This window comes from Nelumbo nucifera, chromosome 6 (genome assembly GCF_055504915.1).
Source record: "Nelumbo nucifera cultivar China Antique chromosome 6, China Antique-T2T, whole genome shotgun sequence".
Taxonomy (NCBI): Eukaryota; Viridiplantae; Streptophyta; class Magnoliopsida; order Proteales; family Nelumbonaceae; genus Nelumbo; species Nelumbo nucifera.
Genome location: NC_142654.1, coordinates 31,077,483 through 31,091,433, shown reverse-complemented (window position 1 = coordinate 31,091,433; position 13,951 = coordinate 31,077,483). Strand labels below are relative to the sequence as shown.

General features: G+C 34.5%; 1 protein-coding gene across 1 annotated transcript in view; it reads left to right on the top strand.

The window, feature by feature from the left end:
- LOC104598421 (protein VASCULAR ASSOCIATED DEATH 1, chloroplastic-like) overlaps positions 1-13,729 on the top strand; it is a 45,687-nt gene extending 31,958 nt beyond the window's left edge. Inside the window, exons 9-18 of the mRNA XM_010260469.3 lie at positions 5,367-5,407; positions 5,552-5,639; positions 6,268-6,351; positions 6,463-6,517; positions 8,714-8,780; positions 11,108-11,207; positions 12,602-12,663; positions 12,757-12,799; positions 12,879-13,180; positions 13,286-13,729. Coding sequence (XP_010258771.1) covers positions 5,367-5,407; positions 5,552-5,639; positions 6,268-6,351; positions 6,463-6,517; positions 8,714-8,780; positions 11,108-11,207; positions 12,602-12,663; positions 12,757-12,799; positions 12,879-13,180; positions 13,286-13,528 — 1,085 coding nt within the window. The 3' untranslated portion in view covers positions 13,529-13,729. The remainder of the gene's footprint in view (positions 1-5,366; positions 5,408-5,551; positions 5,640-6,267; positions 6,352-6,462; positions 6,518-8,713; positions 8,781-11,107; positions 11,208-12,601; positions 12,664-12,756; positions 12,800-12,878; positions 13,181-13,285) is intronic.
- Positions 13,730-13,951: the final 222 nt, after the last annotated feature.

Genomic DNA, 13,951 nt, shown 5'->3' with positions numbered 1-13,951 from the left:
CAACTTTAGGACTAAAGGAAACCCGATTGTGTTTCCCATATTGACACGACTCACACTACAAAAAAGACAAACGACTCAATGAAGGAACAAGTAGCTTGAGAGCTTTGAGAGATAGATGACCAAGTTTACAATGCCATTGGAGAGGAGTCAAGGAAGTCTAAAGTGCAATTGTAGATCCATCATTGTCAAGATAATACAATCCACCAGCTTCATGCCCTCCACCAATCTTCTTCCCCATCTTAAGATCCTAAAAAACACAAGAGGAAGGGTAAAAAGTGATAAAACAATTGAGAGACTTGGCTAGTCTACTAATAAATATAAGATTGAATGGAAACTTGGGTACATAGAAAACAAAGGATAAGGAAAGAGTGATGCAATGTCAACGTTACCAACACCACAAATGGGGGAAGTAAAACCATTGGCTAGGGTAATAGTATGTGATGTGGAGGTTTGAGAAGGGAGGAAAACACACTTGAAGTCTCGATCATGTGATTAGAGGCTCCAGAGTCAATGATCCAGTGAGAAGGTTTTGATGCCAAACAAGCCATACCTGAATGTGCATGGCAGTATTCTGTTGTGAAGTAGCCTAAAGGAACTTCTCATACTCATCTTTTGGCACTTATCATCTCCTTCCGGGAAGCAGTTGTAGATGTAGAAGGTGTTGTTGGATCAACATGCTGATTATCACTTACTTCACTACCACCAACAACGCCATGATTAGCCAATGTGGAAGGTGGCCCATGTAGATCATAACAGAAATTAATTGTTTGTTAGTCCTTTCCACTGTGTGTACACTTCCTAGTAGTGCTAGGATTGGATTGGATTGGACCAATCCAGTCCATAATATTTATTACATTGGATTGGACCTGGTCCATTCGTAACAAATTTATATTGGATTGGGTTGGATTAAGCCAATATCTGGTCCATTGATATAAGATAATAATATATGTGTCAGTGGACCAGGTTTGGGTTGAAACCAATCTAAATCAGAATGAATTTGAACAGATTGGACGGTCCAGACATTGAATTGGACCGGTTCAAATTGGTCCAAAACATTCATTGGATTGGACTGGACCTGGTCCATTTATAATGGACTCACATTGGACTGATCGGATTGGACCAAATCCAGTCCAATTGACACCCCTACCTCATCCAACCACGACGACTCAGTACATGAGATACCACTTAAACACATTCAGCTACCTCTTTCAACACACAAAAAAAAAAACTGATCACGACTTCTTCTAACACCACAAAACTGCCATATGACTAGAAACCCCTCTTGAAACTGCTTAGTAGAGGGTTCAAACCACCACAGACATCACCACACAACCACTAGGGCTGCCACACATGGTGACAGCAGTCTAGAAAACACCAACTAGGGCTGCCACACCTCTCTCTCACCTGTAATCCAGACCACAGTAATTCTGGGAGCACCAGAATAGGATACCACAGCCCTCTATAGATTGCTGCAGCCTTCTCTCACCTGTAATCCAGATTGTGCAGCCCAGAAAAAAAATAAAAGGAGGACTGATTGCAGTACCAAGGACTTGAAGCTGTAGTCTTATTTCCTCCTGTTTATTGCTCTAATACCATGATTTGATAGATCAATTGAACCAGGTTCAGAGAGAAAAGAGAAAGAGAGAAGGAGAGAAGAACAGAACTGTCGATCTGAGAAGTCGCAACTTAACTTATGATAAAAAGACAGAACTACCCCTCCTTAGCCGACTCTAGCAGTTACTTGTATATATATTTTTTTGATTAGTAACAAATTCAACAAAACTATATTAATTAATTAAGAAAAAAGTACTAATAGATAGAGAAAGAATACTTGAGATCAGTTCTTTTGAACCATTGTCGACCTGGATAATCAGACCGTTCGGCCCGGGAACCATCCAGGCAACTGGTTCCGTTTTACCCTTAACCCAGTCCTTGGCCAAAAACTGTTGACTTTGTTAGCGACCCATTGACCCGGGCGGTCAAATCGTCACCCCGTTTGATCCAGACAACATTTTTTGCCGTTTTTTTTTTTTAATTATTTATTTTTTAAGTTGGAATGGGTCGTCCCTTCGAACCGGATGGTCGAACCACTGACCTGGAAACTGGTGGCCAAAGTGGTTCTGGTTCCGGGTCAGTTTTTAAAACCTTGCTTGAGATGATACTTAAATGTTAAAGTGGTGGCCCAAAGAAACTGGATATAGCTGTTTAACTGAAGTAATAGCCATTGTTTTAAGGATGTTATTACATATTGAATACCACTACTAACATTAATAAGTGAAAACCATTGCCCTCTAGCCTTTCCAGGGCAAAGATGTGAACTTATTTTACTTGTATTTACATAAAGTTGTCAGCTATTCATCAATTTCCCCTATCCCCTGTTCAATGGATGATGGGGTGTGTACTCTAAATATTATTTTCTTAAAACAATTCTTTTTGGCTTTTACTGAGAGGGAAAAGAACTTCATCCCAATCCTATCCAAAGTGACTACCATGAATCCATTTGCTAACTGACTAGATTTTAGTGATTTGATGATTTGCCTGTTCATCCGGTCTCCATTCAACTCTTTAGCTGGCTGTAAGTGCATTTTCAGGTGAAGGGTCATGCTAAACCTTTTAGAATCATTATTGGGTTCAGCTGTCATGTCTTCATCTTCACACATAGAGATAACTTGTTCCTGCATTACAATATATTTCAAATGGATATTTTTATAATAAATTAATTTTTAATAGAAATAAAAAAGCCTATTAATAATAAAAAAAAGAGAATGTACAATTGAGATGTCTTGGGCCAATAGACTCAATACCTTGTATATGAGGTAGGAGATTATATATAGTACTGTTTCACAGTTTCAAGGACATTGTGAAAAACTGCTCCCAAAAGAAACCTCATCTAAACCCTTAGAAATGCAGCCCCTTCATTAACTCATGGAAGGGGCTGGATCATGCGTCAACCCAGTTGCATTGAAAACTTTAGCCCTACAGTTCACTAATCAGCAATGACTAATTCCTAGTACTAGCTGAGTTGAACCGTGCTCTTAAATAAGAGTAAGAAAACTCTCCATTGTCTGAAGCCACATTGCATCTTGGGAGAAAAGGTGTTTAGCATCCCCCCGTTGCACGCATAACAGTACTCATCCTACTGTTGTATTCTCTCTTGAAATGATGAATTTTCTAAATTCTATCTAGTGATTATAAGTTAATCACCACAGAGATGCTTCAACTTTTAGAGGATATAGATTCACAATGCCAGTTTAGATTGTGCTATTCTAGGACATTGAAGGTTATTTATTCAAGTCCTAGCAATGCCACTTTGTTCATTTTTTAACCTTGAGTTTTTTGGTTTTCTGTTTATTACCACTTTCCAACTTACCAGCCTCTGATTCCTTCTTTTATAAGCCAAAAGAAGATTATTTGACAACATATTGTCACATTCCCTTGGCTGAAGGGATCAACACAAAGCTTGGCTGTTCCCTTACCGGAGAATCATTGATGGTTCAAATATGCATGTAGATACATGTTTTTTCATGTTAACAAGAATGTATGTACTTATCTACATACAGATGTGCATATGAATCAAATCATGCATGATTTTTTATGGAAATCTTCCCTGATTTTGGAAAATGTATCTTTGCTTAGGAATGATTACAGGAATCCATATTTTCTTTTAAAAAAAGTAAACTATTCTATTAAGAAGGTGGGATCCCCTTTGATGAGACACAAGGGCAAAGGAGTGAAGAATGTCTATTAGGTTGATAGGTTCCTTTGCAAAAGATTGAGGAAAATGGTTGAATTCCTTTGTAGCTAAAGCCCAAGAGTTGACAAAAAAATATGATTTCTTGGTGCTTCTGAGGAAGCGAATTTGCCTTAAAACCTCTGTTTATTTGCTCCTTTCACATACCCTCTGTTATGGTTGTTTCTTGTTTCTTGTTTATTCTGTCATGCACAGATCCATGATAACTTTAATTGATGTCAGATGAGAGAATTTACATCAGAGGCTCTACTTATAATAGAGCAGAAATGACTCACCTGGCTGTTGACCCCTTGCACAGCATCCCCTGCCAAACCAGAATTGGCAGACCCTCCAAACATCTCCACCTGATTTACTCCTCCTGGCAGTTCATCCATTGTGTTTTCTGAAGTAGTATCTTCATTTTCTTCTCTTTATTTTTGTTGTATAAATGGAGGCAGCAACAAAAGCCAGATTATTTGTGCCCATAAAAGCCTTCGGTAATCTATCCTAATCTTTAATCTATATTTGGAAATGTGCCCATTATGATGAATATATATTATGTATGTACATATGCTATACATGTATACTTAATGTTCCTTTTATCATTGTTACTCTCAACCCTAAACCTAATAATGCAGGAGCTAATCTTTAATTTATATTTGGAAATGTGCCCATTGTGATGAATATATATTATGTATGTATATATGTTATACATGTATACTTATGTTCCTTTTATCGTTGTTACTCTCAATCCTAAACCTAATAATGCTGGAGCTAAAATTAAAAGAAATCATGGTGCTTGTACAATTAATTTCATTCTTCTAGAAATTTCCTATTCTTAGTATTTACTATTTTTATTAATTTCTGATTTCTTTGGATTAAGTTAGTAGTATTTACCTCTTTTAAAGAGTTTGTGTGAGATTCTAAATTTCTTTTTTTATGTCCTTTTCTTTGTTATGAAGTGTTTGAGTTTGTTATGGAAAGCATAGGTTTAGCCTACCTAGAGCTTTATTGATATATTGTAAGTCTCCAATGAGTATGAATTTGATTTGAAGTTGTGTTTTGTACCTTGTGAGGTACATTAACCCCTGGCTCTTCCTTTTCCACTTTTCTTTGTCTCATGACCACAAGTACCTTGTGCTTCTCCCTGTTATACTTGTTTTCTCCTTTATCTGAGCACCTACAAAGAATTCAATTTTTCTCCATCATAAGATCACCAATTTCTTTCCTAAAATATACTATAATCATCCTAAATTTACTTCAAAGCATTCACTAGCATGTTTTCCTTTATAATCTAGAAACTCCATTGTTTCTCCTCTATTTATTCAGCCCATCGCAAATCTAACTTGTAGGACTTTCTCCTATCTGTCCTACATCACCCAAGATCCATCCCTAGTGATTGTTCCAACTTCTAAAGATACATTTTTAAAAGACAAAAGCATCCCTGTGATTTGCTTCTTATCATTATAAATAAGGGTTGCTTTGTCTTTTCGTTAGGGATGTGCTCAGTTGATCATAAAATGGGATGTGCCAAATTACTCCCCAAGGAGAACTTCCTGTAGTTTACTCTTTTTAATGTGTTATGATTTACTGTTTCATCTACTTATTTTCTGAAATCTTAGTTCTTTCTCTGCAGTACCTGAGTGTTATACATTGGTTGCAGAGTCAAAATTTCCGGTAATATTATTTTTTATTACTTTTTTTGGCATATTTCTTTATTACTTACATGGTTTTTCTGGACTGGTCCATGCTTCAGCGAAGCCATTTCACTGAGATATTGAAAAGCCAAATTGATTTACATTAAAATTTTATGGGCCACAGATTCAGCTAGAGGAGTTTTTCAATCTCTTTTTCTCAGATGAAGCTGTTAATTTTCTTGAATCATTTCATACAAGATGCGGAGCCAAAGGTATAGCATCTCATATGCCATAAAACCGTTAGGGGGTGTTCTACAACGTCAATTGTTTTTTCTTGTTGCCGGTTCCAAAAAACAAATCAAAACCATCTTGTTTGAAAACATATTGTTTCTTAAAACAAAAACACAGAAAACATGTTCTTGGTTGTCTGTGTGTTTTTTTTGTTTTCAAAATTGAAACCAAAAACATGTTCTTAAATCTGGTTTCAAAAACATGTTTTCATCTGATTATTCAACATCATGTTCCATAAATCATATAGTTTTTATACTAGAAAATTTGTTTTTGTTTTGAAAACCAATATTCTGTTGGTTCCAAAAACATGTATTGTTTTTTGAAACAAAACAACCTGTTTTTTTTCCCTTTGAAAACAAAAACAGAGTTCAAGAACATTTTTGTTTTGTTTTTTTCTTTTTTTTTTCTGATGCGGCGATTCCAAAACCAAATGAAAACAAAAAATTCATGTTGCAGAACACCTTAATTTATGTTTTTCTTCATTTTGTTTAGCTAGCTGCTATTCATTTCAACCATTTCCATGATGACTAAACTAATGTGGACTTCCTTGTGATGTCCTACAACACTGTACATTTGTTTGTCTACATGCTTAATTCTTGTACCTTTCAGAGTTTAGGTGCACTTCATGGTATGAAGAGCAATTTGGATATGCACGTGATGTATCATTTCAGCATCCAATAAAACTGTATTTCGGTATGGCAATCTTATTTTCTATTCAGTTCCAGATGACTTGTACTTCTTTCCTATAGACATTACTCTGGATTGAGTTCTACTGACATTTAATTTCTGCGTGTTGCATCTAAGGTGCGCGATATGGTCACTGCCAGGGGATACAGAAAGTTAGAGTTTACCGAGACAGGTTGGTAATCTATTTTCTTCATGGACTATCTTAAGATTATGATAATATATTCTGCAATACCTTTTTATTAGTTCTATCACTTCCATTGTTCTTAGTTTTCTTTCTTTCTCTTTTTTAGTTTTATTTCATAAGAGAGCATTTTACAATTTATACTTAACCATGTGGTCCATGTCTTACAGTAAGTTGCTTTTTATTTCTTATCTTCACTGATTTACGTGGTGAAAACAGTTGTTAAACTAAAAGTTTATCATCTATGTATGCTAAAGAATTTAGAATCTTTTCTTTATTCATAAAAAAAAATTGAAGAATGCTCCTTTACACTTATTTATAGGCCTTTCTAATCAAGATGAAAGTAAGCTACTTAATTATCTAAAGACCAAGCTACTAATAATTGTCAGCCAAGAACAAGAACACTTATTAAAAAAATGTCAACCAAGAAACTGACAAGGCATGGAGGGTTGCCTTGCCTAATAGCCTAACTATTTTGTACATGGTGCTATCATATACTTTTATATTCTTAATTTTTTGAGATTATAATAATAAAACAGACATTTTTTTATGAATAATGAGTGAATTTATTAATAGATTAAAAGCATAAAAGATACACAGAGAAAATTCCCAAGATGAGGCACGAGATACAGCCTCGATTAAAGCAAAAATTACAGTTTATCCCAAAACATCTGATTCCTATGCACCCCTTGTTTAGCTAATGAATCTGCTAACCCATTTGCTGATCTTCTTTCCCATTGGAATTGGACTGACATTTTTGTAGTTAGCCATTTGAATCTTCGTAAAGCTCCTTTATAGGACCAGGCTGCTGTTTCTGGTTCTTTTAACCACTGGATCACCAGCTTGGAATCACCCTCAATTAACAACTGTTCACAGTTCAGTTCCTTGGCAAATTCAATAAAACAGACATTATTAACCTAAATTGTTCAGTTTGTGAGTTAAAATACTATTTTTTATATTTTCTTATTTGTTAGGGTTCAATCAACACACATGTTGGTTTATGTTGTCTTGAACCTTTGCAGAATTCAAAACCTAAACCAATAAGCAAGGAATAACTTAAAATTTTGTCCACATCATCATTTCTTTCCTTCTTTTTGTAGGACAAAAACAGGGGATCAATCCCTCTATTTTCTAAATTTTCTTCTCTTTCTTTTTTTTATCATGAATATGTTGATTTTTTATGTTTTAGTATTAAGGTTGAACATATTTTATGAAAATTATAGATAACTACTAGTAAAAGATGGTTGCTTGTTGCTATGGAACCTAGGGAATTACCCTAGATTGATGATTTTTACTTAAAAAATCCATTGAGTTTATAAAAAAATCAATCGCCTATGCAACTAGGCACCTATTGCCTAGCCTCACCTTGGTGCCTTGAAAACTAAGCTAACAACTTGAACTTTTAGCTAATTTAATACTTGTATTACATGGATTCAAGTGTGGGTTTGTGAGTAAGAGAACCTGTCTGATCCTAAAATCTTGAAGTACAGAGATATGGCTAAAATTTGCCTGCCAATTGATAAATATATGTGGACATATCATGCATTGGATACTAAATATTTAATATCCAATCATGCCAAGTCATCTTTAATATTTAGATGCATTCCATTACCATTATTCAACAAAGGCAGCATTAGAAAGAAAAGAGTCAATAAAGGATTTGATACCATGTCAATGATGTGGCATGTCTGAAAATCATGCTTGTCATAGTCAACTAACCTGTGGAAAGTTACTAGTAGCTTAATTACTTTTTAACTTGCTTGGGAACAATGTAAGATACATCAGCTGTATGTAAATGATGTGAGTCTTGGTTTTGTGTGGGAGAATGGCAAAAAAATTGGATGCAGCGACAGGCTAGATCCAAAATTCTGAGATTACTTTAGATGGCTTGCCTTTCCTTTATTTTATTCAACTTTGTGTATTTTGATACTCTGCAAAACTTAATTATGTAGCATTTTCTTATGAGTCCCATTATGGTACCAAAAAGGTATGGTACCTAAAAACTGATAGCTAATCAATTGGTATTCATCCAAGTGGTAACCAATTAACTAGTATTATCCACATTCACATGGGATTCTGATTGGTTAAAGTTTTCCAGGTACCATTACCTTTCCATCTCTACAGAAATTGCCTTTTTTAATATATGAAATTTTTACCTGCATTGGAATTGATTTTTTTTTCTATCAGACATATGATTGTTGAGACATCACAAGAAATCAGCGATGTACCTTATGGGGATTATTTCCGTGTTCAGGTAACAGTTACAATCTTGATTGGTATAATAGACAGATACATTAAATTATTTTAAATGCCATTGCAGTTTCTAGCTATCTTTTTAAATGTACTATTAATTCTATGGTTGGATATGTAACTTGGTAATGTAGCACTGGATGACATTTTTAATCTTAGTTTCTGCTATATCACCTTTGGTACAAATTATAAGCTATAATATAATGTTAGGTTGGTTGTATTTTTGGGACAAAGAGGAAGTATGAATTGGCTTTTTAGACAGTATAATTAGTAGATAAATGCCATGCAACATATGGTTCTCAATTAGCTAATTTACAAGGGCAAGATATGCAAGACAGAATATCATTTGGGAACTATAATGCAGGATTTCTATAGTTTTAGTTTGCATTTCTAAGAAACATAAAAAAGGGGTGTGCGTGTGTGTGTGTGTGTGTTATTGGCTGACTTATAGTGTAATATGGGCAAAAAGCAAAAAACTTTTGACATAATTTTCTTCACCCATGCTTCTGGACATGATGTATACACTGATGGTTGCTTATACTTGCTTATATTGCCTTTGTTATGAATAGTCCATCGGAAATTTTGAAAATATATAAACATATTCCTGTTTCTTCTCCCCTTTGATTTTATTTCTTAGAAGTTATCGCTTTCTATTAAAGCCTTTTTGTTGCCTATGGTATGCCTCACAATTTTCCCCTTAATTATAACCTAAAGTCAACATAACGATTTTGGTACTTCATATTCTGATTCAAGGATTGGATAATGTTAAGTTTTGATGTTGCAATCTTTCTTACCTTAGTGATCATGAAATTCTTAAAAAAGTCTAGTATAGTCTGTAAAGATTATTATGATTTTCTTCAGGTTTTAGGAAATTTTTAGATGAAACTTTTGTTTCGAAGAGAATCAAATAGATATATGACATTCCTTTTTTTTTCTCTATCTTGTAGATAATGTGTTAATTTTAAATCCTTCAGGTTTTCTAACCACTCCATATGTGATGTTGTGAGCAGTTGTAAAGATTAGAGGCCATAATATTTTTTTATTCAGGTTCTGGTATGGTTTGGCCCTGTCCAAATTGAGTATTGCACATCAACATGAAAAGAAACTGCTAAAGAATTAATCCATGCATGCACCAGAATTTTCTCTTAGCTAGGACTCCTTGATGAGGTAACAAATACAATTCAGTAATTTTGTTGAAAGGGGTGCATACAAAGAAAGGTCTTGTTACATGGTGAAAGAAAAGGGAAACTGTTTTGAAGAATAAGTTACACAAATCAGAACCCAACTAGAATGCCCCAAGAAAGTACCTTGTTTGAAGAACGAATTCATGCATCTAGAAAGAACTATTAAGGTTTTATCATATCTTATATCTAAGCATTTACCATTTTGCCCTTAATTAGACTTAAACCAGATAATAGCACATAATAAAATGGTCTTTGTGTGTTCTAAAGATAATCTGTCTAGAATTGGTTTCTCTTTCAACCAGATAAATGTTTATTAACATCTTATCTTGTAACACAGATCTGTTGAACATTAGACAAATTTATCACCAATAAGTTCTCTTCCAGAGCATTCTTCAAGTGAAACATTGTTTTCATACAAAGATTGCCTATTGTAGTGCATTTTGGAGATAAACAAGGGAGATGTTCAAATTTTATTTTTTTGTCATAATTGTTTTATGGACCGTAAAGTTTTTTATGATGTCATTAGAAATCTATGCTCCACTGTTAGAGAATGCAATCTTCATTTTCTTAGACAAACTGGTGGTATATATCACTATATATGTTTTGAAGAATAAGTTACACAAATCAGAACCCAACTAGAATGCCCCAAGAAAGTACCTTGTTTGAAGAACGAATTCATGCATCTAGAAAGAACTATTAAGGTTTTATCATATCTTATATCTAAGCATTTACCATTTTGCCCTTAATTAGACTTAAACCAGATAATAGCACGTAATAAAATGGTCTTTGTGTGTTCTAAAGATAATCTGTCTAGAATTGGTTTCTCTTTCAACCAGATAAATGTTTATTAACATCTTATCTTGTAACACAGATCTGTTGAACATTAGACAAATTTATCACCAATAAGTTCTCTTCCAGAGCATTCTTTAAGTGAAACATTGTTTTCATACAAAGATTGCCTATTGTAGTGCATTTTGGAGATAAACAAGGGAGATGTTCAAATTTTATTTTTTTGTCATAATTGTTTTATGGACCGTAAAGTTTTTTATGATGTCATTAGAAATCTATGCTCCACAGTTAGAGAATGCAATCTTCATTTTCTTAGACAAACTGGTGGTATATATCACTATATATGTTTCAACCTCAGGGGCTTTGGGATGTGAAGAGCACTGGTGATGAAGGAAATAGTTATTGTATTTTGCATGTCTACATAAATGTGGCATTTTCTAAGAAAACTATGTGGAGAGGTATGTCTTTGATTTTATTTGAAGCATTCTTTTTCTTTTTTCTGTGTGTCTTTCTTGATATGGACATTTATGAGGCATGTTAATCTGTATATTCACCATTATGAAGAGATATACTGTCTTAAGATTAAAACCAGTGTTGTTTAAAAAATTGGTGATCTGGATCATGTATCATCTGATCCAGACAGAAACTTTGCACCAGGTCTCCTAGGATCAGAACCTGGTACAGCCAATCCTGTCAGAGCCCTAACTTGGGCTGCTTTTTGGATTGCCAGATTTGACAATAGATGAGGCAGATTTGGTGATCCTGATTGCTTATCAGTCAAATAATGAAATAAATTAAATAGGAAAGGAAACCCTTGTTTGACAGGGAAGATGATTTGATCTTCCATTGTTGAATTTGATTTTGAAAGCCATCTTCTTTGTCTTTGAATATGAAAAAATATGCCAAAAACTAAAAAAGGGGATAGTTCTGTAACCCTGTGCAAAAACCGGATCTCTAGCTCTCTTTATCTATCTATAAAGAGGTGGATCTCTAAATAACCAGGCCTCTACTTGAATCTTTCTCCTTTCCTCTTTGAAGTTGAATTGTAACATAGGAACCCCACCTTTAATTTGATAGTTATCATCGCTCATCTTATTTCCATTATCATGGTTGCATTTTTACTCTTAGAGTTTAACCAAGTTTCCTGGTGTGAAACACTCATCACCTAAGCCTTGCCCTAATTATATGGGGTTGGCTACAGGATTCCTGTTTTTCCATTCCATTCTGTTTAGTGCCATATCCTTTGTTAAATTATGAGCATAAGTTCAGTTAACATAACTTATTGTTTTGGTTGACCATGAATGATGTGAAAAAAAAAATTCTAGAAAGGAACAAAGATTTAGGCATCAGATAATGCTATTAGCTTTGTAATGCTGAATGATCACCATTTTTTTTTGCCATCAGATCAAGAAAATAATGATTTTTTTTTCTTTTGGTTGCCAATTTTTTGATCTTCTATTTTCAGTAAAAGTATAAAAACCATAAAGTACTAGCTTGCTTAGATGATTGTGCTAAGCCTATGTATTGTTTGGGGATGGGTATGGGAAACAACAAAAAAATTTGAGATCCCAAGTATATTATTTCCTTGATTCAAGAAAACTATGGCATATCTTCCTTGTGTTTCTGTAAGTTAAAGATGGAAATTCAATTTATTATTTACTTTTGAGGAAAATCTCCTTCAATGTTTTATTGACAAGACTTTTTTACCCATCTCTAACATATAGGTTGCCATGATGAGATTCTATTTATGTTTGTCCAAGTTTCTTCCACTCGTTGAAAATATCCATTATACATGCATACTCCTAAAACTTGGATACAATATTTATTGCCATGTGGACAAACACTGATGCAGGGAAAATAGAGCAGTCCACAGCAGATGAATGCCGAGATGCTTATTCAATTTGGATAAACAATGTATATCTTTTCACATCACACATCTAACTTTTTTTTCTGAATCTTGCAAGTTTTCGAGGTTCAAACTGACAGCCAATTGTCTAATTTTGTCAGGCACATGAATTGTTGAAGCAGAAGCACCTTACGAGACAGGAAGGTAGATTTGTTGAAAGACTGAGTATACTTAAATTTTATTGATCATCTCATGATTTACTCTTCCATCTTCTTATATGTAGATCGGGCTGCTAATGGAGTTGAAACTGATGCTGCTCAAGTGGATAGGCACACTAAAATTGAAGAATCTTCAGAAGGGTTACATGATGCAAGGAATCATGCAGGGCACCCACAGTTGGCTTCTGATTCTATGGACAGTAATAGGCAATTTGGAAATCCATTGCAAGGAATTTTGAATGACACAACCTCCGTTTCATCTTTATCTAAAGAATTGTTGACAACACTATGTTCCTATTTGAGAAGTCGAAGCCACCTTCCTCTAATTTTGGTTATCACCTCAGTTTTGATACTGCTTTTGATGCAGGTAGGCAAGATGTGTGAGCCATTAAACTTTTCATATTATATGTTGTTGGTTCATGAAGGAATTAATGGTGTTTAAGGAAGATCTTTTGCTCCTTCTTATTTGCAGCTTAGCATAGTTGTGCTATTAACTAGAGCCCCTCAAGTACATATTATTCCTCAAGTGGATTATATAAACTCTATTGGTAGTCGTGGCAATGGAGCGGAGGAAATAGCTTTGTTAGAGAAGCGGGTTCACCTCCTCAGCGATGAAATGGTTGTGGTTGGGACCCGATTAGAGAAGTTGCACCAGGAGTACCTAGAGTTGAAAGCACGCCTACATGACCTTAAACAGTTCAAGAAACAAAGATGAGTACCGCCAATGTGAAACTCAACTGTATATATAATATAAATCTTTCTGCATGTAAAATCCAATGGGAATTGTTCCTTTTCTTTTGTAAATCAACAGAAAGGGTGCTCCTCTAAAAGATCTCATTGATTATTGACAGAATCTTCTCTGATAGTATTCTATTTTCTCTTTAATTTTATTTCCATGGCCTCTATATTGTATTACAAATAATGAACCATTTTTCGGTCCATCATTCTCTACCCAAATGAACCTGATTTCATATCTGAGATCAATGATTTTGTTTATTTTTTTATCTCCTAGTTTCTTTCGTGTTTGCCTCCTTAATTCACACTTTCAACTCTAACACCAGTCACAGCTAAAAAGCTTTTTTTGGCACAAAATACCTCTCAGATTCGAACCCGTGTTCTCAGGGCCCAAAATTTACCA